This window comes from Grampus griseus (assembly GCF_964374135.1).
Source record: "Grampus griseus genome assembly, chromosome: X".
Taxonomy (NCBI): domain Eukaryota; kingdom Metazoa; phylum Chordata; class Mammalia; order Artiodactyla; family Delphinidae; genus Grampus; species Grampus griseus.
This window is the reverse complement of record NC_138999.1, coordinates 11,638,137-11,662,449: the sequence shown is the minus strand read 5'-3', so window position 1 is coordinate 11,662,449 and position 24,313 is coordinate 11,638,137. Positions and strand designations below refer to the sequence as shown.

Genomic DNA, 24,313 nt, shown 5'->3' with positions numbered 1-24,313 from the left:
AGCTTTCCATTCTCTTCTTACTGCATTTGCATCTCCAACAGTGCCGCAGGGTAGCAAACATTTCTGTCTTCACAGAATTCTCCAGCCCGTAAGACCTTTGACAAACCTCTCAGGTCACTTGTTGTCAAGTGAGGAGATTTCTTACCTTTGGCAGAGATGCCCTGGAGCCTGAACTCTGGGTGGTCATCGTTAAGACTGTCGTGATGCCCAGTGCAACTCTGGCAGGGGCTGCATCCATGTTTATCCAAAAAGAGACCCAGGACAAAATGACTATCAACAGACTGGGTATATACATCTGGATCAAGTAATATCCCATCTGGCGTTCCAGGTGAAACTTAACCTCGATGCAGGTAAACTTTCCTGGAAACAGGAAGTGATGATTTAAAATCCAATTTGAATTTATCTTTCCCATTCCAGCCTCCCACTTTATTTTTATTAAAAAGGAGCATTAACGATGGATTTGAAAGATCGCACAAAACGCTGACACTACACACCCAATTCAACTCTTTTCCAACTCAACCCGTAATGGAAATGACAGTGTGAGAACGAGTGATCTAAAGAGTCACTGGACCAAAACCATGTGGCAGATTTAATTTTCAAATCTGTGCTTGTTGCAGCCTGATTATTTAGACAGAGCTTCAGAATTTTCTAGACTATCCATTGGAAAGAAAACATTCATGTTTTGTGGGGGTTATAGTATGTAATATATAGGATATAACATATAACCTACAACATATATGTATAGCATATACTACACAGCATATAATATATAACATATAATATGAAATAGTTGAAACCATTCCTTCCTAAGTAGTAAAGTTCACATGGGGCTCCTAAAGGATTTGGATAATTGTGTATCTATCTTTGTGTTACCAATAGCAAAAGAAAAATATACATTTGTAGAAACCATGAATATAATCTAGTCACTGTAAAAATGTCATAACCTCCTGGATAATTGCTTGAGGTCATTTAGAATATTCCTAGAATCTGTTTACAGTGTTGCATTGCCTATAAAATAGAGTGCATATAAAGATATTAAAACTTGTAACCTACTATTAAGAGACAGATGTTCCTGCCCCTTCCCACTTTCCTTCCTCTTTAATTGGCTTGGAGTTAGAAACACAGAAGGTAATTCGGCTTAGCTCACACAAATTATGAGGTAGGGTTAGGTTCTTCTTGGCCAGGAAGGACACCTTAGAGTCCGGTTTTAGTTATTTCATAGGAAGCACTGTTGACTTCTGGAACAAGTGTTCATGGACCAGAGCAGTCACTGAATAAACCATCATGTCTCGACTGCCTCTCCTTGATCAGCTGTGTGGCATCACAGACGAGGACGTTCATAGGAAAGGCTATCAACTTTACTCGGCGGGCATAATCTTCCGGGGAACAACAGATGCCCACTTGTTGCTACTACCTCACATTCTCCCCCTGACCCATGTGTCTGTCAGCACCACAGACAATGCATGACTTTAGAGCCAGCTGACTCCCCGCAAGCTGATTTTCATGCGCGCTGTCTATAGGACTGGAGAGTACAACAGCTGTATTTCTGGGTTTGCAAAGACCTATGTTATTATTTGTGTCTTCCACTAAGGCAGAGAGTGCAAATTGACCCGAGGAGCTAACGTCAAGAATGGATGCTGGGAATGGGCGAGAATTCATACACTTCCTGCACCATTTACAAGGTCTCATGCACTTTTCCTCAGACTCATTTGATAGTAGATGGTCAGCAAGAGAGCAGCAAAAGATCCCCAAATCTCTTTCCTTCTCTCTCTCTTGGAAAAATTATCTGTTGGGCTCCCTGACCTGTTCGAAAGGATATAGGCATCTTATGTGTTGAGGGCATTTTGACCCAAGCCCAGGACCGTGCCTCATAGCTCCACTTTCTTGGTGAATATGCGGCAATTAAGGTGATGGGATATATACTCCAAGCGGCAGATGGAGCCCACTTGGGTTTAGCAGCTCAAAGGAAACTTACCAGTGTTGTAGTGCTTTGTGCAGTAGCCGAGCTCCTTCTCTTCTTTCAGAATGAACTGAGGCAGTGTCAATCCTTCAGCAACTTGAACTGGACCATCACTTAACCACTCAAATATCAGGTCATTCATCGTGTACCCAACTGGAGTAAACAAATCATAGTAAAAAATTGGATGCATCTTTCCAAGAAAGCTTGAAAGTCTAGCCACGTAAAGAAACAAACAAGGACATTATCTAAAGCGACATATGCTCGATCAATTCAAGAGCATTTTTTAATAAAAGAGCTGCAATCATCATGACAACTACATGTCATTGGAGCCAAAGAAATGGAAGACAACAAGCTATTTCTGAATGATTTTTTTTTCTGTGTAATGGGAGAATGGAACTTATAAAGTCCATTTTTCTTCTGCCCGCTCTATCCACTAAATGTTTCTGAAGAACAAACAAGTAAACAAACAAAAATCCTTTGAAGATTGTCTTTACTTTAAAGAGCTGTGTCTGTGGATATCCATTAAGACAATGCAGTTCACGGCACCAGTCTTAGTATTTCAAATGAAAAGCATTCCTTTTTTTTAAAAAAAAAAAGAGAATGGATTTATCACAGACCTGCTTAAAATATTTCCATTGCAAACTTGGCCCCTCTCCTAGGGTCTATTAGCTTTGTTTTGAGAAAGTTTATGTTCAAGTCATTATGGTCAATCCTCAGTTACTTTAGCAAGCGGGGAAGGCTATAGGCAGGTAACCTAAGAGGAAGCTGTGGGATATGCAAGTCAAGCATATTCATTTGTGCTGGTGTCTTGCTAAAGGGGCCCACACATCACAATGATTAATATGAAGTAAAACAGATGCTCTGTTATATAAAGTCATATTGTTATATGACTTTTGAACCATCCAGAGTAAGACTGTTACCAGTTTAGTAAACCGAAGTTAGCACTTAGTCTCCAAGCTCCTGCTAACTAGGTCATTATGTCAAGGGCTTCTGGGTTTTTTACACCCCGGAAATGAAGGCTACTCTTTTTTCAGGCATCAGTTCTCCCCCTTCTTCCTTTATTTGTGATATTGGAACTCTAAAAGGAGATTGAGGAGGACAAGGTTATTATGTGAGGTTTTGGCTGGCCAGTAACCTCAGCAAGTTTATTAAGTTTATAGATTCTTATTCTTGTTTACTGCAAGGTAGTGACTCACCAAAGCTACCCAGAAATCAATGGCAAAGCTAATTGGAATCTACTTTCCTCTTTCTTTGGGCCACCTTTTCCATTCAAAGCCAGAAAATAAGAACAAGCAAGGAATCACAAAGGGGACTTCGTGTAAGCATTGATGGTCCACAGAGAGAATGGCCAACCCTATCTCTTCCACATCAGTGCTGCATGAGCCCTTCTTGAGTATCTCCACCAAATACCAGAAGCTTGCCAAACACCCCTATTCTTGTCTGGTCAGCTTCTTGCTGACCACTACAATAATAGTCCCTGTGAGCTACCCGGAAACCCCAGGTGGGGGCAAACAGAAGAGGTAAAGATGTGGGGAAGGAGGACGTGATATGAGGGTAGAAAAGTAAAGAGCAATTCCCACCCTTCACAGTCAAAGTCAGTGGTAAACACATCACTGCTTCTTTCATTTCATTACTTCTAGGTCCTGCAAGGGCCAAGCATATTTACTAATTGGAGTTTTTAAGCCTTGGAGGAGCCTCAGATGACAGCTATGGTTGCTGTTTTATAGAGAAACTAAGTGTTGGGTTGAGTCAGGGGAGAGTTGGGAGCAGTAGAGAAGTCACGAAGAAGGAATCATTATGTAGGAAAAAGTTTTTCTTAACTGTCTTCTCAAGAGAAGGGGCGATAGGGAAAATATGAATACATAAAGCCTATTGTAAACCAGAAATTCTCATTTTATTCCTGACAAATTCTTCAAACAAAGATGCTTCATTATTTTGTTTATTTCTGTAGGAAGTTTCAAGGGAAGTCTACAGTGATTTTAAATGATCAGAAGGAAACCCTGTCACCGCCTCTTTTAATAATAGTTGATATGTCTTTTTACATTTGTTATTTTTCTAAACCAAGAAGTTAAAAGTATTTTCTTGCCCCTGCCTCATTAGATCTCCTAACATCCCTGTAGGTCAGTAGCACTTATTATTCTCTGCATTTTACAAACAGAGGAACTGACAGAGCAAGCCAGCAAACACTTCATGTCTCCTGTCTAAAAATCCCATTACCTGGAGGCATCAGCAACTTAACGGCACATGTCAAAGATTTCAGCGGCGTCAGGACCATGACATAAAGGGGACAAAGTAGTAGCGTTTTCCTATTCCCTTCACCAGGCCTTTGGATATCCATTGCCCATCTAAGGGAGATGCCTTTATTCCTTATCATCTCATGCCCCTCATTTTTGTTTCCTCCTCTGGCTAAGGCCCCTGCATCTTGTCCTCAAATCAATTAGCCCTTCCTGCCAAAATTCCTTTGGGGTGAAGGTCTATACAAGCATGAGATAGAAGGAGATACAATTTTCTGACTAGAATGTGATTCATTATAGAGGTTAAATGACTAATAATCTTAATTTTCCCAGGAGACATTTTCATTTCAAAGAAAAGCTTACTAAATCAGGCTCATTTTTTGAGGAAGGGCAAGTTATTTGGCATTTTACCTTGAAACATGGTCTTCTCTCTATTGCATATAAGACATGCACACACATTCACTTTTGCTTGTCCTTCCCTTAAGGACCTCGGGAGTTGTTAAGTAGGTAGAGAATGAGTCTTACGGGTTTTTTCTCCTTAATGACACATTGAAAGAACCAGGTCATTGGTTAAAACAAGCAGGTGGTTATTTCAGTAGTAGTGACTTACAACTCTCCAGCTGCATTGTACACGTCTGGACATCCATTGGAAAATTCTTCAAGTCCATGGGACAGGATAAGGTCAAGGTGAGCCTTAGCAGAGAAAACAAATTTTTAAAACAAGTTTTTAATTTTTGAGGTCTGGTTCTTGAGAAGCAAACCAAAAACACATTTTGCATTAAGCAGAGTGACAGTGATTCAAGTAATGAAGTCTCGGCTCTCACTCAGGACAATGCTTTCTAATTTTCAAATGAACAGTAGTCATTGGTAAAGTTTTAAAATACTGTACAATTTCGCTGTAACCCCTTACTCTCCATTTCCCATCTTCCAGCCTCTGAGTCTCATCTCCCCAGTGGCACTGGTCTCACGCTTATTCTAGAATCGAGAAGAGCACTGAGAAATAGTGTAACAAGAACCGTGGGCTCTTCTTACACACACTGATGTCCAAAAGGCGTAAAGTTTATACTGCTTTAGAATTGGACAGGTGGGCTTTGCTTCAAGGACAATAAATGATGTGATAAGCATTATTGATTGTGATAAGTATTCGTTCTCCTTCCATCAGGTGGGCAAAAACTTCAATATCTTTTCATTTGCTAACTACATGGATAGGTCAGTTGTACATTGTAGCATTCATTCTAGAATTTTGACAAATCTGGAGCAGGTAATCCTTGATCTAAAAAAAACAAAACCATTTGAGGATGGTGGCTTGTATAAATACATAGTCTTCTCCTCTCTGCACCCTGGGGGGACTACTGTGCTCCCCCTTTCCTTAACTTTCCAAGCTCCAGCCAGCTCTGATCAAGTCTTTTATCAGGACATTGATTAAGCCACCACCTCTTTTCTACTATTTCCTTTTTTAGTCCTCAAGGAAATGGTACACACCTCTTGCTCTTCAGTTTTTCTATACCTCAGAGATTCAAGGGAGGAAATTAAGGTTGAGAATCAGCAGACCTGTGTTCCCTTTCAAGTACTGCCTGCAACTGTCTCTGTCCCCAAAGCAAGACCTTAAATTCAATAAACACGCATCCTCACCAAATGATGGGGTAGGACCGAATGATGCTCATTGCCATTTAGCTCTAATGCTAGAATCCATGTTATTCTGAAGTTCACTGCTCCAACTTCTGTTCATTTTCTCTCAAACATCTTTTCTATCCATAGACCCCTCTGACTTTTACACCATTACCTAAACTCTCCCTTTCTGTCATGCTCTCCCCTCCTGGTTCCCTTCTCTTTCCTTTCTCAGCTTCATGTTATACCTTCTATACAAGCCAAGACAAAATTAAAAAAAGAGTGGCCCAGTTACTTTAAAGAAAGAAAAGATTTGGGATTTGAAGTGAGGTTAGACAAAGAATCCATGCTGACAATCTTCAAAATCATCAAAATACAACAGCGACTGGGAAAAGCAAGATACAAAACAGTGCAGTATAATCTCAATTGTGTAAATATGTTTTCAATATTGGAAGTAAACACAACACTATATTAAGAGTAGATAGTTCTGGTTGGTGGGATGATTCATATTTTTTTTTTTTACTCTGTTCATTCTGCATTATCTATATTGACAAGTGTAGGCTATTCTAAGATGTCCGTCTTTATGTAATTAAACATGCCTTTCTTTAAACAATAGCTGAAGGGTAAAATTATTAAATTATGTTTTATTCAATAATGTTTTGCTATATTATAATTATATTATTATTATTAAAATTTTGCCACAAACATACAGTATTTCATTGCTAAATAAATTACCTACCTTCTCTGAGCTATTCTGAGAACACAAATACCATGTTTCTAAAGGAAAAACAATAGTTTTGGGTTCTAAACATCTGAATTAAAATAACATTTTAGACAGGAAAAATAATTTTTGTCAGTTGTGGAGTTCATTTAGAGATAGCAGTATAAATATAGTTAAAGATATTTACATTTCTTCCCAGCATAAAGACTTTTTTTTGAGATTTTATTTTATTGAGATCAATGCCATGAACTCTTTAAAGTAAGGGAAGAGTAAAAGAATCAAAATGAAAATCTCTAGTAATCAAAAATTTTTTTTAATTTGACACTTTAATAAGGGAGGGGAATCTCAAAAGGGTCTGTGGGTTTAAAACTGTTACTAACACAGTAAGAATCTATTTATTCTTTTCTATTTTTTTAAAGAGGAAATACTTACATCAAACAAAAATATGTCCATCATATAAAAATAATCAGAGGGCATGTGTATAGTTTAAGTGAATCAAAACTAGAAAACCTGGAAATTTCATTATGATTTTGAAAAGTTTACTTTTGAGAAATTAGAAAATAATAATAGCAAAAATGAACACAGCTTAAAAACGTGCAACAGGAAATTCAGTTGTATTTTGTTTGCTATTGGAAACAACGCAATTTTAGTATTCTTAATCATAGGTTTGCTGAATACAATTCTTCTGTGAACTTTTCACATTTATTTAGGGGGAAGAGGCTTCAGACATGATATTTCTGCTTTTGTGGCAGATATAACAATCCTATAGGGACCCAGAATTCTTGGGGTCAAAACTATTAACAGCCATGGAAAACCCCACTGAGAGAAATTCCCAATGAGCATGAAACTCTCTCTGAATTTTGTCTCAGCTGAGAACTCAGTGGGTATTTCCCTTCTTCCTTATTTATTTTTCTAATTTCCTTTCTAGGTAGGTTTTGTATGGGAACTCAATGGGTGCCAATAACAAGGAGGCAAGTTAACAGCTCCCCACTTTGCTAAATCACGTCATCCGCTGAGCAAATGGGAAGCGATTGGAAAGATCTAATCAGTTCTTTCATGGCCAACAGAGCCCATAATGTATGATGTCTAGTGTACCACACATCCGCAGGCCTAAAACTCAGACTTGCCTTTTACTTATTTTTTTCCTTTTCATTGAAGCATATATTAAACACAGTAAAAATACACAAATCTTAAGTTACAGCGTGATACCTTTTTGCATCTATACCCACCTGTTTAACAAGCACCCAGACCAGACTTAGAATATTCCCATCACCCCAGAACATTCCCATGTGCTCTCTTCTCAGTCAAGAACCTTCAAAAGTAACCACCACTGCTTTATTTAAAAGCTATCTTTTAATTTAAAAACATGAGTTTTGGGGAAAGAACGAGACGATATTATTTTGTACAGAGATGCGAAATTGCACCAAATAATACTGACACATACAACATATACTAAAATGTGAACTATTTTTATCCCCTTTACTCTGGCTCTCCATCTTTTTTGGGGGGTGTCTCACAGAATTAAGTATTTTTATTGAAAGTCAGATTTTTTGCTAGCAGACACTGCCTACAGCATGTCAGATTTGCTCTCCTCTTCCTCACCATCTAAAATATTAAGGCCATTGCGTGTGAAGGCGGTGAGCTGAGGCCACCCATCTTCCATTTGACTTTTCTTAAAGAACTCATTCCCTGAAGCATTGTCGCGCATCTCCCACTGTCACTGTGGCGACATGCATGCATTCAGGGCGCCCCTGCTCCTGTTTGCACAAAGGAAGGAATAAAGTTCCCTTATAGAGGCCCTACTTCTTTATAGAGAGTAAGAAGGCTGAGTGAACATTTTGATTTTAAAGGCAAAAGGATAAGACAAAGCACAGGAAGTCAGCTTCCACCCAAATCTCCCTCGCCTTCCTTACTACTCTCCTATTCAGTTCACCTTGCCATCAAACCAGCTCTTGGGTTTATACCTTATTTAAAGTTTAAAAGAATGATAGATGCAGACATTGTAAACTGAGTTAATGTTATACTTTTTTAAATCAAATATATTTTAAAATTTACTTACTTCTCTCCTACGCAAGGTTCTTCCCTTATGCAAGAACCACAAAGGCTACAACTCTCTCTTTTTCACCATCTAAAATAATGCCTTCAACAGATGAGGTATTCAGTAAACATTTGTTGAGCAAATGAATGAATCTTCGTCCTCAAGCTCTGTGGGAGAACTTAAGGCTTTTATTCAGCAGAAATGGGAAAAGACAGAGGATTTAGAAGAGAAGAAGGGTCCTCTGAGCCCACGGGGTGTTGCCAAATTCCCGGACTGGCAAAAGAAGCCAGAAAGCTGGCCTGGCCCTTTCTGTAAGTTGCTAGCATTTCTAGTGGGAACTAGAGATAAGGCAAATCAAGCTGAAAGAAAGCCCGGAAGCCCTGTCCACCTGTCCTTGAGCCTTGCTCAGGTAGCTGGGTCCACGGCCAGGACTGTTCTCCTATTGCTAGAAGCATGCGAACTAATCACTTAACTTTATAACGTCATGGCGGACAGGAGGTTCCTTGACTCACAAAGCAACTACTTGTTCATAAGGCACTCAGTATTAGAAGTGGAAGTCCATTCCCAGCAAAAGATTCTTGAGGGAAAAAAAGCCACTTGAAGAGAAAACGAATTTTCAGGTGGAATTACAAATTGTCATTAGGGATCTTCCTGCTTAAAGCAAAGATTGCCAGCATCCTCTTTTGAGAGAGTGAATTCTGACGGTTATAGTAGTCTGTCTTGTTTGGAAAGGAAGGGTAAGGGGATGCTTCTGTGTTTCAGGAAAAGCAAGAGTCTCAGGTATATTGCTGCTGTTCCTCTGTCAGAGACCATGCTTAGCACACTCTGTGTAGCACACTGCAAACCCTAGCAGTATACAGAAATATCAGAGGGGATAGAACCTGTGGTGTTCTTTTAGGATCAGAATATTTAATAAGGAAAGATAAAAATTCAAGTGATGTCAATAGTATTGATAATCATTCTCTGAGCACCTGCTGTAGGTCAGGTGCTCTCATTATTTTGCAGTCATGGAGTACCATCCCACGAGGCACACAGCATTCTCTGTCTTTGAGGTAAGCACATTGGAGCTCAGACAGGTTAAGCCGTTTTCCCAAAGTCACAAAACCAGTAAGCAACCAAAGTTAGATTTGAACCCAACTTTAATTGATGTCAAAGTTTATTTATTATTTTCCACTCTACTACATTTCCTCCTTAGAAAAAGAATCTGTTATCATCCTCTTTTGTCTGTGAAGCTAGCAGAATAGGTTGTAGACCTTTCATTTTTTCTGCAGGCATCCAGGCTTCCCATGACTTTTCCTTTTAAAAACTCCTCCAGCCTCTCCTGGCCACCTCACAGAGGAGAAGCACCATTGACTGGGGATCCAGGGACCTGGGTGGTGGACCAGACTTACAGAGAAAGAGCAATTTGACCTTAACTAAATCTCTGGGCCTCATTCCTCACCCACGACCCCATCCTGCTCAAAATTTCTGTGATTCTAAACTGTAAGTGACGGTGACCAGCATGAAGATTTCCTCTTATAGGTGAATTTCCACTCTTGAATATGATGAAAGCCTTAAGTCCAAATAATAATGCTTCTTAAAATTGGAACTTTCTGGTAGTCTGGGTATATAGGTGAGATATTTGTTGCCCCCACAGGGCTTTGTCATCCAACATCCTAGAATGCTGTCCACTCTTTCTCCAAGAACATTAGGACAGCCTTACTGTACAATGTAGGTCTGTTGACCCTTTCCTCTCAGGTGTACCTGGAAATCTCTAAACCATGTGACATTCTAATGTCAGGGAGATTTGACAGGATGCATCATGTATTGAACAAGAGTGTCCTCCTAACCTACCTAGACCTTAAATGAAATTATCGTGGAGCAAGTTAGAAGTCAAGTTAAATGTGCATCACTTATTTATTTTTTTTTAAAGATTTTTTTGACGTGGACCGTGTTTTAAAGTCTTTATTGAATTTGTTACAATATTGCTTCTGTTCTATGTTTTGGTTTTTTGGCCACGAGGCGTGTGGGATCTTAGCTCCCCAACCAGGGATCGAACCTGCACCCCTACATTAGAAGGCAAAGTCTTAAGCACTGGACCACCAGGAAAGTCCCAGATGTGCATCATTTATACAACTCACACATATGGGGAGAGGGAGGGAAGAGTTAGAGGAGTCATTGGATTAAAAGACCCCACCAGGCTGGTTGTCTGATCGAGATCTCCTTTAGCACCATGGGTTTCGAATTCTGGTGGGCGTAAGTGTCATCCGAAGGACTTGGTAGGAATGCAGGTTCTCAGGCCCTCCTGAGAAGCAGCTCAGGTAAACTGATGCTGGTCTTGTGGAGCACATTTTAAGAAGCTCTACTTCAGCATGTCCCAAGGGAGGACTTTTATGTACTGTCCCTGTGATGGACTAAAAGGAGAAAAATTTGAAAGGGAAATAGGAAGGGATTGAGAAAGGGGGCTGTGATTTTTCAGTAGCTCTAGCACTGTCTTTGGAAAATACGACTTTCTACTTGAAACCAGGTCCGGCCAATGAGGCCCAAGTAGGCTTCTAAGTGATTGGACCGGGGGTAGTGAGCCAAGGGGGCTTAATCACGAGCCTCAGTCACCATGGAGTGGCATGCTGCTAAGGTCAAGGCAGTAATAACAAGGTCAGTTCACTGGCGCCAAGAATATGGTGGGTGTGGCTAGAAAACTGGGAACGCTGCTAAGAGGGGTGGAAGGTACAGCAGAGAGGAACCCAGACGAGATGCTCATTAACACACACGAGTGTGCAAAGGTGGACAGTGGAACTCTACTCAGGGCGCTGTCTCTGGTCTCTGACTAGAAAAACCAGCCGCCGAGAAATTTCAAAGGAAATTGGGGTGGTAGATGCAACATTCACTGCATGCACCCCAACTAAAAATTTACAAAAGCTCCTGGTACTGAGCAGGGAGGAGGTCAGAGCGTGGAGGAAGACCAGCTCCAGGTCTTTAGTGAGGAGGGATTCGTGTTAAACAGAACTCCACCTGGGCTGTAACCTACTACATCCATTTAGCAATTCTTGGCAAGCATTTATTGAGCATCATACTTAACAGACACTTGAAATAAGTTTCTCTCTTGAAGGAGGTCGTAGTTTAACATTACTGAGATATTAATATATATGTGTCTATAGGTGTGTGTGTACATACATATATTCTTTCAGTGGAGTCTATCCCAATAGTTCTGCATTTATTATTCAACTTTTTAAAGTTGTTTTCAAATTCTCATTTAAAGAATCCTTCCAGATTATGTAAATCAGACATAGTTGAACTAAATCAAGTAAAAGGCTTTTCATTACTCCCTTGGGGCCTAAATAAGTGCTCACACTGATCGGGTAGAGCAGATAATCTGCCCTTCCAGACCTAGATCCCGAGAGGGCCCTTTGGGTCTGTCAGGGAAGCATGACTTGCAATAATCATTTGATGATCCTGAATCAAATCAAGGTACCCGCGAAAGGATCTTTATCCACAGAGGACAAAAGTAATTGGTCCAAGCTTGGCTAGGCAGGCAAGGCATGAAATGTGGCTGTGCTTTTTTATATAAGTAAAGGTTGAAAATTCTTGGCTGCCAAGTATAATGAGCTAATAGACATTTAGCTAAAGGCTTCCATGACTATTAAGATGCAAATCTAGGGAGAGTGTGGTGTCTTAAGTACCGTTAGTCATTTCCTCCTTTGTCTATATGAGTTGATAGATTCTCAGGTTCCCTACCCATATCCCTGAGGGCAGACTTTGATACTGAGAGTATCAAACAGAAGGATGAACCTAGGTGGATAACAGGGCTCAGAACCCCGTGGCTAGGACACCAGGGAGAAATCATTTTTTCAGTATTGTCTAGGGCTGAAAGTAAACCCCAGGTTGGTCGTAAGCCGTGCAGTTAGACTCTATCCCCTTAGTTAATTCCAAATAAATATAAAACCTGTTTTTCCATGTTGACCTTGGGATTTTCAGGAGATGAATGGCAACACTGCTGGTTCATCAGCTGTTCTACTCCTGTCCCCTGACTAAAATGCCAGTGGCTGACTAGGAAGGTCCATGTTTACCAAACATTATAAAGGCATCACAGAAAATACCCATATGCATTGAGCACTACTAGCTGGGAAGGACAGAAATACAATATCTGCTCCCATCTGTGCCTGGTCCCTTCAGAAAATGTGCCCGCATATGGTGGGCCCATGTTAATTAAGTCCAAATATGGATTGGATTCAACTTGGAGAGCGACTGATAAATCTGCAGCTAAAACTTTTCCAAATGTTTTGATATTTCCTGAACGAAAATGGTTTGAAGGTGGTGAATGGGAGAGGACTAAATGGAACACCATCAGAAAGAAGAGCTCAAATTATCAAAGAGTCATATAACCAATTCTGCCTACAGTTTAGTTACATTTTAAATTTCAGTCATTTCACAGCTAGTATTTATTTATACAACCAAATATTCATGAAGATAAAATGTTATTAGCCTGCACATTAAAATAATGACAACTGACTTGTCCACAGTCACTCTATTGCCTCAGTTCACGGCTATTTAATGGTGACACTGAGGTGAAAAAAAGAGGGAATAGCACTGTATAGCAGTGTTTTATTTGGGATTATTTTACTTTTGGTGAAAGAGAAAAAGAACAAGTGCTTGTGAACTGCAGATATGGTTTTAAGAAAACCAAAGTAACTTTTCATCTGCTGACAGCTGAGAGCAAAATTGTGTTACTTTGCTGGTATTTTGCCGCACTAAGACTTCTGCTGTGGTAACTGGCGGAGACTTGCTGGCCACTGTTTCTGGTGGCAAAGGTTGGAGAGAGAAAGAACGGAGTCTTGGTCAGATGGTAGGATGGTCCATTCTTGATTAGATAACACTTTGAAACCAAGCACAATTCCTTAGTTGACTCTTAACAAGCAGCTGAAGAGGGGGCCCAAGCCCTTAGCTGAAAAAAGATGCAACTGTCACTTCTGCTAGGAGCAATATACCTCCCAAAGGAAGGAAACCCAAGGCACAGAGAGTAGTCATCTGCTTGGGACTCATGGAAGGAGAGTGGAGCCTGAGTGTAACAGGTACTGAGTAAGGAAATGTCCGTGTGTACGGATTAGGAAGAATGGGGAGAACTGTCTCGCCACTCCCCTCCCCTTATTCTACAGCCAACCCAGGGTGATTATGACAGACATTCACTGAACATTTATCGGGGACTGAGAAAAACTGCAGATCAAAGAAAAATTAAGTGACTTCTCATGGTCACTTAGTAAGACTGGATTTGAACCCAAGTCCTCCTGAACTTCAGAACTGACATCTGCCCCACCCCCTTAGTGTTGTCTTTAATCTCTTAGCTCACTTGTTGCTTTCTTTCATCTAACTATTCATATTTAGCAAAATATCCCCACTAAAATGAAACATCGAATAAACATTTGTTCTGTTGTCCTTGGAAAGGGATGATCAATCCCATATGGGACGGCCTTGCCCTGAGTGTGTGTCACGTTGTAGAACTTCACATTATTATATATGTCCTTAATTGTCTTTCAATGACTGTACGGTGATAAATGTTGTATCAGATGTTGGTTTGTAATTTTAGATGCCACGAGCAAGGATAGACTTATTGGAAAGACTGTTGAGCTTTGAGGATAGACGATTTTTTCCCATTTTAAAACGGAGTGTCTTTCCTTTGAATTATGTGCTATGAGAATGCACTAAAGTAATTCATGCGTTTCATAAGAGCCATGGTGATATTATTTGTGTTTATTTGGGGATTAATGCCATCCAGGGAGCCTTTGAAAAGCAGCACTGTGGACCAGGCAGAAGCACACGTCAACATAAGTTGAGCACGTTCACCAGGACCTCTGAATTTCCTTTGGCTTCCTGCCACAGGAAAAGTCAGGTGATTAATAATGGCAGACTAGCCCTCGAACTCTGTTGGCTCCAAGCTACCGGGTGATCTCCTTTAGTCTTATATATCCAGTTAATAATTATCCTAGCCAACCATCTTTTATAGTTGTCTGAAAGTATATAAACCCATAATTCATGAACACATTCTAAAATAATATCTCATGGGTGCTCCTGCTGGTTGAATCAGAGGGTACAAATGATCTAATCTGCAATTGGGAAATTTCTCAATAAGGAGCTCAGTGTTAAGTATTTGTCACGGTGTAAACTATATGTTGAGTATAAGGCTGCCTCTTAAACAACAGGTAGTCCAACCTTCCCTACCCCACTCCAAAATCAGTTCCTCTCCTCAGATGTTCAGTTTGGGAGGAAACGGTTCAAAGATCCCAAAGTAGTTTGAGATAGGCATCTTACAATTCAGAATCCCCTCTTGCTGGCTCCCAAACCCTAAGGGACATGAAGGACCCACTCTTATTTCCTCATTCAGAAGGAATTTTGCGGTTTGGGAAAGAGGAGATCATTTTGAGACTTATTAGAGACTTATGACGGAGCTAGAAGGAGCCTCAGACTTGATCTCATCTCCTGGTTCAATCTCATTTTATAGTAAGGAAACCGAAACTCAGAATAATAAACTGATGGCGTTAGAGAGGCTGGTCTTTGAGCCTAGGGGATACAGTAAATGATGGAAGGAGGTGTGGCTCTCCTGATGCCCTAAGCTACCTTCTTGGTATTCTGTTCTTTGCACCATCACCTTCAGAGCAAACTCTAATGAATGTTAATGCAGTGGAAAGTCACCTCCAAATGGAGAAAAACCTACTGGTTGCTATTGCTAGTCCAATCAGGCAAACAGTCAAGGAAAAGTGGTCATGCCACCTGCCATGTATTTCATTGCACAACCCCCTTTTTTTCCTTCAAACAAGGGTAAAATCCTTACTCTGTTGTGTTTGAACCAGTATTATGCCCTTGAGTGTATGTGTCTTTCTGAACCCAATCAGGAGCTCAGCAGAGCTTTCCAGCACTTTAAGAGAGTCTGTCATGTACAGAACACACTTTCTAGACTTTAATGCTTCTACCTTCAGACGCATCTTTTTTGAGGACCACTGTCCAAAAGTGCCCCTTCTGCACCACTTAGCTCAGCTCCTGCTGAAGCCACCGGCATATATGCATGCCAGCACCTCCCACCCTCCCAACCTTGCTTGCCCTAGGAAGAAGGGAATCGTGGTTTCCATGGCATTTTCCAGCACTTCTCTGAAGCCTCATTGCTTAATTCTGATGTGGGCGCTTATGTTACAGTCATTAATTACTGCATTAAGTCAAGTCCCAAAACTAATGAGGATTTGGACACAGATTTGGAAGATGAGAATGTAATTTTGCCTGGATTATAGGATATAAAGATAAACATGATCCAAATATGCACAGAGAGAAGAAATCACAGCTTTGCATAGCTGCCTTCTAATAGAAAATATGGGCTTACATGTCTCATCACAATTGAGAGTAAGATAAATCAAAGTATCACCATTGGTAACATTTAGGCAGGTTTTAGTTCACTGTGCATTCTGTTTTCAGCTCTGACATCTAAATAAAGAATGTTCTTTTTTCCTATGCCATAAAAATCATTCTATAGCCAAAGTTAGAATCTTTGAAGTTCTTGCATCAGGCTGTAGGATGAGTCAAGGGTGGGAGGCTTTGTCAGAAAAGTTGGCCTTTTATGTGTGTGGATGGAGTTGGTCATTAGACAGGATTATTTGGGGAGCTCTTTTGGATGTCTGTCTAGAAATCTACACCCCACCTACTCTCAGTGGTGCCTGTAATCTATCATCAGAGGTAGAAGGCATGTCAATCCCCAAGAGTTCTCTATGACAACTCAGATACTACTGGGATGGTGGAACACTGAATCATCAACACCTGCAATTATGAACTGAATCAAAAGGAATTAACAAGTAAATCACCTCTAACACCATAAAGGAATAAGTTTCAGGTCAGATAAAGTTTGATGATGAGGGGCTCAGATGTCTTGATGATGCGGGGTGCTGTTGTAGAGGATCAATCCCATAACTTTATTGTTTGGAGAACTCTGTGCAGTTGGCAGGTAGCATAGGGCCCCTAGGTACCTGGTCAGTAAAATAAAAGACACTGAAGGCAAACAATAATGTCTGGAGATCGTGGGGATCTATCCTGGTCAGTTTACTCTTCATCTTAGAGACTGGGACAGAAAGCACAATCATGAAATTACAAGAAGATACCAAGGGCCCTAGAGTACAGGGCAATGCCACTTTGGACTGTCTATGCATATAGCATATAGTGTATTCTACTAAAGTTAACCAAATCATCTCTTTTTGAAAGCTGAGGAAATAGAGGTTCAGGGAGCGAACAAATTTTCCCTAGGTCACACAGCTAGTTCTGAGGCCAGAGACCCTAGCCCAAGGGTGTTTGACTCTAAAACCGCAGTCTAGGGCTTCCCTGGTGGCGCAGTGGTTGAGAGGCCGCCTGCCGATGCAGGGGACACGGGTTCGTGCCCTGGTCCGGGAAGATCCCACATGCCGCGGAGCCGCTGGGCCCGTGAGCCATGGCCGCTGAGCCTGCGCGTCCGGAGCCTGTGCTCCGCAACGGGCGAGGCCACAGCAGTGAGAGGCCCGCGTACCGCAAAAAAAATAAATTAATTAATTAAAAAAAAAGTAAAACCCCAGTCTACTATAGTATCAGAAGGAACCAGGATAACATTCAACATCATAAGGTTCAGAGTAGGCGCTCTGAACCATACAGCGAACTGAAAACTGCAAGATGAAGAACATCTTGGTGCTGATTTTACACACTGTAAAATTAAACCAGCAGCATAGTTTTGGTGACTAAACATATGTCCACTAACTCTGGTGGGATGAAAATGTATTTCATTTTCAAAAATGAAACAAAAACAGTGAGGTAATCCCTCCATCCTTCTAAAAATGGTAGCCATTTGTTTATCATGTTAACAAATGTGGGAAAAAGTGACTGATTTAAGTTGTAGCAAATATGATTTAAGTTATATAAGGAGGAGTTTCTGCACAATGTTCGAGTAACTTATTATAAGATCCAAGGAGAGAATATAAAATCTCCTTCTCTGAAGGTCTTTAAAAATAGAATAAGTTCTCAACAGGTTGTCTGAAGGTAAGGAGTTGACTTAATAACTTTAATGGGTCTTTTCAGCCCTTTGATCCCTGGGATAGTAAAAGTTTTCAGAAAGTAGATATGCTATATAAGCTATACATGCTGTATAAAACTCTCAAATGAGCTTCCTATTTGAAGGTCAATTGTGGCATCTTGAATTTAAAGTCTTTTTAGACATTTGCGAAATTTTAAGTTACTTTATATTCTCATCTTAAATCTTACCTTCTTCCTCCACTAGTCCTTTGAAAACTGAGTCCCCAAAAGGTTGGTTCGAAAATGACATGTGTTTGGTATTGTATTTGTTTGTGTCTTTGGATTTGAGTTGGAGTAAATGAAGAATTAATGTGGGGTAGGAGATGATAGCTCTGAAATAGAAGTCAAGAGCTTTGATTCTTGTCCTAGCTTTCCTATTTATGGGCTCCATTATTTTAGCTCATTTAACTTTTTAAAGAAGTCACTTCCTCATCAGTAAAACAAGGATATTTTGCCCTGTAATACCTTCAATTAAAAAAAAAATCTTATGCTTCTATAAAAGTCAGAGTTTTGGCGGAGAAGTCTCAGAAGCAGTGGGAAGTAAGGGAAGAAAACAAATATTAGCAAAGACATTGTGGACATATGAGACCAGCTGCTTCTCTTTAAAAATGCTTACCCTCGAGCTTCCCTGGTGGCGCAGTGGTTTAGAGTCCGCCTGCCGATGCAGGGGACGCGGGTTCGTACCCCTGTCCGGGAGGATCCCACGTGCCGCAGAGCGGCTGGGCCCGTGAGCCATGAGCCTGCGCGTCCGGAGCCTGTGCTCCACAACGGGAGAGGCCACAACAGTGAGAGGCCCGCGTACCGCAAAAAACAAAAAACAAAATAAAAAAAAAAAACACAAAAAAACAAAAATGCTCACCCTCTCCTTTTCTCTTTCATATTGCATACCATAGGTCATGATGCCCTGACTTCTACTACAATTCATTATATTCAATTCAGTAAATATTGTTTGAGCACTAATATGTATTATACCCAAGGCTCACCTCGTTATTCCACTGTGGATTCAGGCCTTTTAAAGTAATATGAATTTAGAATTTGACTGTCTCTGAAGAGGGTATACAAAGCAAGATGTGTGTCCTTGTTTACACTTTGGTCAAAAATGGTCAATACTTAATGGGGTGGGTCAACAAAAAACATGAAAACAGAGTAAGATCAAACATATGACGGAAGTGAATAATTAAAAAAGTAATCAGAGGATAAGTGGACAGAAATAGATTTGACATCTTCATCATCAGAGACTATGTCCTGCATCACTGGATAGAAATTTTCTAACACTGAGCTAAGACCTTTGGTTCCTATTTAAAAGATTTGTTTAAATTTTACTCAGGTGCCTCAGGTGTTTGAATCTGCAGAACGTGTATGGATTTCCGGTCTGTTGTCACTCCCTTTTTTAAATCTTGGTCTTCTGGCAAACAGATATATTACCTCTTGGGGAGTGTGACCTTGCTTGTTATGAAGTCAGTGGGCTGCAGAGTTCTCTGTGTTCTGTTTGGCCATCAAAGCCTTGGGCTTTGGTTTCCATGCAGAGTTAATTCTACCTCTGCTCCTACAGAGCTAAGAAAGCACAGAACTTTTCCTGGCTGAAACGCTACCATCCATTTGCTTTAGGTTTTAGGAAAATTCAAATACAAAACATAACCATAGAACATTATTCTTCTAACGTGGCCCAGTGTTGGAGTAATTATTAAAATGTGTCAGGTGGAGGCAATTCATGAGTTTATCTTTGGTACTTCTGTTGTATGCCTCCCTTCTATCTTTCTTAACTCTCTTCGTCCTATCTGATTTTTCCTCTCAGGCATCCAACATGCTCTCTGTCCCTATTCTTCACAGACATTAAACCTACTATCAGAAAGAAAATTTCGTATCAGCTCTTTATGGCTTAGTATGAATTGAGGATAGCGTTTTCCCTCTCCTGGGGGTATTTGCATTGTGAACCTTAGAGTTGAGGGAAAGTCCTTCCTAATGGAATGTCAGCAAGGACTTTCCAGCACCTTTAAGACACCAAAAACTGTACTTTAAACTTGAGTTGGACCTGCAGCTGGGCCTATATTAGCACTAATTCCTCCTTATCCTCTAGTTAAATTGAGTCCAGTGACTCAAGTAAACAGGAGTGTGGGTGCCGACCCCAAAATTCTAACAATATTTGAGTCACAGAATTCGTTTGCAAAGTTAGAGCCACTTTTCTTTTCCTTGTTCCCTATTTATTCCTACTACTCAATTTATCTTATGTCTGCCTGCCTTGTTAGACTGGAGCCCTTCCAGGACAGAGACCACATTTTACTCACCTCTGGATCTCTAGGCCCAGCACCGTGTCTGGCTCATTGAAAACCCTTCCAGGCAAGTAATTAGATTCCTGCAATTCAAATCTGCCAGGAGCTGTGTTTCCCTAAAATGGCATGCCCAGTTCTCCTGCACCAGGGGTCTTTCCCCTGATTTCATAGAATACCCACAGTGAAGGAAAAGTCTAAACCACCCTGCCACAGGACAAACTCTACCCAACCCCAAACAATCGTGGGGTATTTCAGAGCCTACTGGGAACCAGAGATAGAAGAATTGCCTCTGGATCGAGTCTCGGGGACATTCTATTCTTCATGGTTCTAGAATGGAAGGGCCTTTATAGAACAGAAGGAAAAAAAAAAAAACCCTGGTTTTATTTCGGCAGTGCATGATGCCAGGTATTTACTAGAGCAACTGCCACCCAAGGCCCAGAGGGTTAGCTGGAGCAGCTGATACCCTGTGCTGCTTTTTATAACTCTCCTTCCCAGCACCATGCTCTATATATGTCCCATTTCATCAGGTCACATCGACTTAGGTTGTGCCCAATACTGCATCTTACACCAAATGCATCACCATGTGGAATATTCTGTGTTTCCTTAAAAATTTTTATAAAAATAAATGTAAAGTTTCTTAAAAATAAAGTGGGGGAAGTTTCCCTGGTTCTTTGTGGAAGCGGTGACTTTGCCACTTTTTACAAATGAGCAGCCTCTTTCCTTCCAAAAGACATTGCAGCTATCTGCCACCAGCAAGCTGTGAAATTACTAGGTTAAGAATGGAATCTACAGTACAGACCTAAATTGTATATAGAGTTGTGAAATGCAGTTTTGGTGGTGGTGAGTCTGCAAACTTGTGAAAATCATTTGCAAAGACACTAGCTGCCTCTTTTTTTTTTGTTGGTAATAAGATTGGAGAGAAAGGGGGAATTCTCTAAAGAATCTTTAACATGTCAATATTTATTCAATGTATTCGATTTCTCTCATATACAATACACTGTCTTGGCCCTTTGGGAGGGGTTACAAAAGATGAAAAATCCGAATATCTTGGCTTTAAAGAGCTTATTATTTAGAAAGAATGTTAACTTAAAAATGCAAACAGCCATCATTTCATTTATTGAGAACATACTCTGTGTCATGAACTGTGGCAAGTATTTTTATTTACTCTATATCAGGGGTTGGCAAACTATGGCCAAAGAGCTAAATCTAGTCCACCACCTGTTTTTGTAAATAAAGTTTTATTGAAACATGGCCACACCTAATTGTTTGAGTATTGTTTATGGCTGTTTTGTGCTATAATGGCAGAGTTGAGTCGCTCTGACAGAGCTGAGACAGTCTGACAGGCAAAGCTAAAATACTTTCCATCTGCCCTTTACAGAAAATATTTGCTGACCTCTGCTGTATATAATTCATTCTCACAAGAATACTCTGAGTTAAATATGGTGTTTCCCATTTTCCAATTGAGGTAACTGAAGGTTATAGCTTATGTAACTTAGTAAGTGGCAAAGCTTCAGTTTAATTCTAGGTTTGTCTGATTCCAAAAGTCTATGCTCTTATGCTATATTTGTGTACAGAAGTAGCCAAAATATGGGATAGGAAGAAGTCAGAGACTTACAGATTCACAGAGAAACTATTATGAGAGTTCCTAAAAGGGAGTGATTATTTTGATTGTAGGGTGGTATTCTGGAGAATATTCTGGAGAAGATCATATTTGAATAAAAAAGCAAAAATACATCTATCCCAAGCTCAAGCCCAAGAAATGTTAACAGATCAAGATCACATGTTTAGTTAGAAGTAGATCTGGGATTAGAACCAGTTTTCCATTCACTGAGCTCAAAGTATGCTGTCAGTGACGATACTGAGCCATTGAATCTTTGTGTGTGTGTGTGTGTGTGTGTGTGTGTGTGTGTGTGTGTTTAAATGCTATAGAATGGCATAATTATTTGAAATGAGAATTTGTATGTTATGCTCAGTGGTAATTGAACTAAAGGGCCTGCACTTCCTTTATTGAATCAATCAAAAACATATTTATGGGGCTTCCCTGGTGGCACAGTGATTGAGAATCTGCCTGCCAATGCAAGGGACACAGGTTCGGGACGATCCCATATGCCATGGAGCAACTAAGCCCGTGAGCCACAACTACTGAGCCTGCGCTCTAGAGCCCGCAAGCCACAACTACTGAGCCTGCACACCTAGAGCCCGTGCTTTGCAACAAGAGAAGCCACCGCAATGAGAAGTCCGCACACTGCAAAGAAGAGTACCCCTGGCTCACTGCAACTAGAGAAAGCCCGTGCACAGCACCGAAGACCCAACGCAGCCAAAAATAAATAAATAAAATAAACAAATAAATAAAAACATACTTGTGCAGATATTTATATGATACCATCACCTACCCACCATCCAACCAAATATATTTTGGTTATGGAGAATTACACTTCTGAGACCATGGGAACCACTGGCACTCTCACCAACTTTAAGTTTAAATAATAAACAAGAGACCACAAAGGATAATATTTATATACATCTTGCCCTGCAGAATCATGCAGCTCTAGGTCAGGAGGAAAATGGAGAAGGGAGCAGGGGGCAGCCGAAGGAAGCTTACCTGATACTGTAGAGCACTTTGCCATTTTTTGAAATGCGAAGCAACTTGTTGTCGGTGGTGACATCATGGAAGTTGGCCCCCTTCTCATTGGCAAAGAACAAATCTGGTTTCCAAATGGAGTCCAGCATCGATGGGTCCAAGTCCAGAGAATCATCAGGGTACTCGCTATAAGCCAGCCGTGAATCATTCCACTGTTGTCTCAGAAAAATATTCACTCGGTAGTCCTACAGAAACGCCATGCGTAAGCGTTACTTCTTGCCCACTCTGGCATATTTTCCCCTCACTCTTCTGCCTGATTCGATGCATGCAGTGTTGGTATCTGAGTAAACCCAGCTGTGTATATCTTGGTCAAGATAAACCACTCAATTCTATTAGGAGTGGGAACAGAGACAAGAAGGAAAGAAGACTTGACCAAAGCAGAACACTAATGGAACAAGTTGAGCTGGTTGAATTTTTGTTTCACTTAATCGTTCTGGGAGGAAATAATACTAACTCAATCTGATTTTGCTGTAGAAAAAGGTAATGATAAGTACAGGAGTCAGTCTGTGATAGCAGATTGTCAAATAAAACCTATTCATTTTCCAAATCAGAAATGACATGATCTCTATTTTCAATCTGCTCAGATGCTCTGGGCAGAAGAAAACCCACTCTGTAATTTTGGTAGTAGAAATCTTATCATAAAACTCTGACATGATGGGCCAATATTTTTTAAATTCATCAACATAAATATTAAGATGGTTCATGTTGACAAGATAATTCCCTTACAGCTACTTACTTTTGAAATTCTTAAATATTTTATCATTTCTCTGAATGGGTTGTATCTACAGTAGTCAACTGGAGATTTCAAAACAGAAATCTTTTTCATGTTTTCCTAATCTGAGCACCTTTTGATAAAGGTGTTCCTCCCTGTGGGAGCCTCAGGTACACCCTGTCATTCGACTTGGCATGGGAATTTTCTTCTGTGCTAATGAATCAGCTTGGGACAGTAACTTCTCTTCAGAGGATTTCTACTCAAAGGTCTTTAAGTTCATGGAAACTGTTGCTTCGCTTGACAGAGCAGACCCAATAAAGGCTTCAACAGTATTCCCTAGTCAAGCAGGACTATGGTTCAGAGCTAACAGTGGTCCACATCTGCCACTGTGGTCATTTAGGGTGATACATACTCATCCCATTTTACTCTCTTTCCTTTACCTTTTTCACCTTCATTTGCTTTGTTTCCACATCTTTGTTTGGGCACCTGGATTTTGAGTCATTGTTTACTTTTCTCTAACAGTGACCAACATGTCCTTGGTTTGCCTGAGAACTTTCCCATTTTAGCCTCAGGTAAAAATGAAATTTTCAGGGAACCCACTCAGTCCTAGGCAAAACTCAGATGGTTGGTTACTCTATAAGGTACAATGGAGACCACCTCGGGTTGGTCGGTTTTGGTTAATCCCTTTAGAGCCAAAAGAAAATCTGTAAGTAAGTTATAAAGATCAGGGTGTATGGAAGAGAGCTTCAAATCCAGTTCCTTCTGCTTATTACTAAACTCTCCAAATTCCCATGACTTTCCCCCCCAAATACAGCCATCCTGATGATCAGGCTGGTAGAGTATTTTGGAAGTGGCAGTTCTTAGAAAGAGTGCCCCCTGTGGGTTTAAAGAATGCTAATAATCAAGTAGTTACTAACTTCTGAAAATCAGTCATCAGAACCCAGCTTATTAGGAAAAGCTGAAATATTAAAAGAAATAACTGTACGTTTCCTTGTTGTACAACATAAGGACTTTCTGACTTGGAAAATTTTATCAGCTGACTTTTATTTGGGATTATACCAGGCTTGCACAGCAAATTCCCAGA

At 40.4% G+C, this 24,313-nt stretch overlaps 1 protein-coding gene across 2 annotated transcripts in view; it reads right to left on the bottom strand.

The window, feature by feature from the left end:
* The window catches only part of GLRA2 (glycine receptor alpha 2), a gene marked incomplete at both ends in the record, with an annotated part of 195,577 nt that overhangs the window by 122,003 nt on the left and 49,261 nt on the right, over positions 1-24,313 (bottom strand). For both annotated transcript variants that reach the window (XM_082681722.1, XM_082681721.1), the window contains 4 exons: positions 146-360; positions 1,976-2,113; positions 4,805-4,887; positions 22,479-22,702. In XM_082681722.1, coding sequence (XP_082537848.1) covers positions 146-360; positions 1,976-2,113; positions 4,805-4,887; positions 22,479-22,702 — 660 coding nt within the window. The remainder of the gene's footprint in view (positions 1-145; positions 361-1,975; positions 2,114-4,804; positions 4,888-22,478; positions 22,703-24,313) is intronic.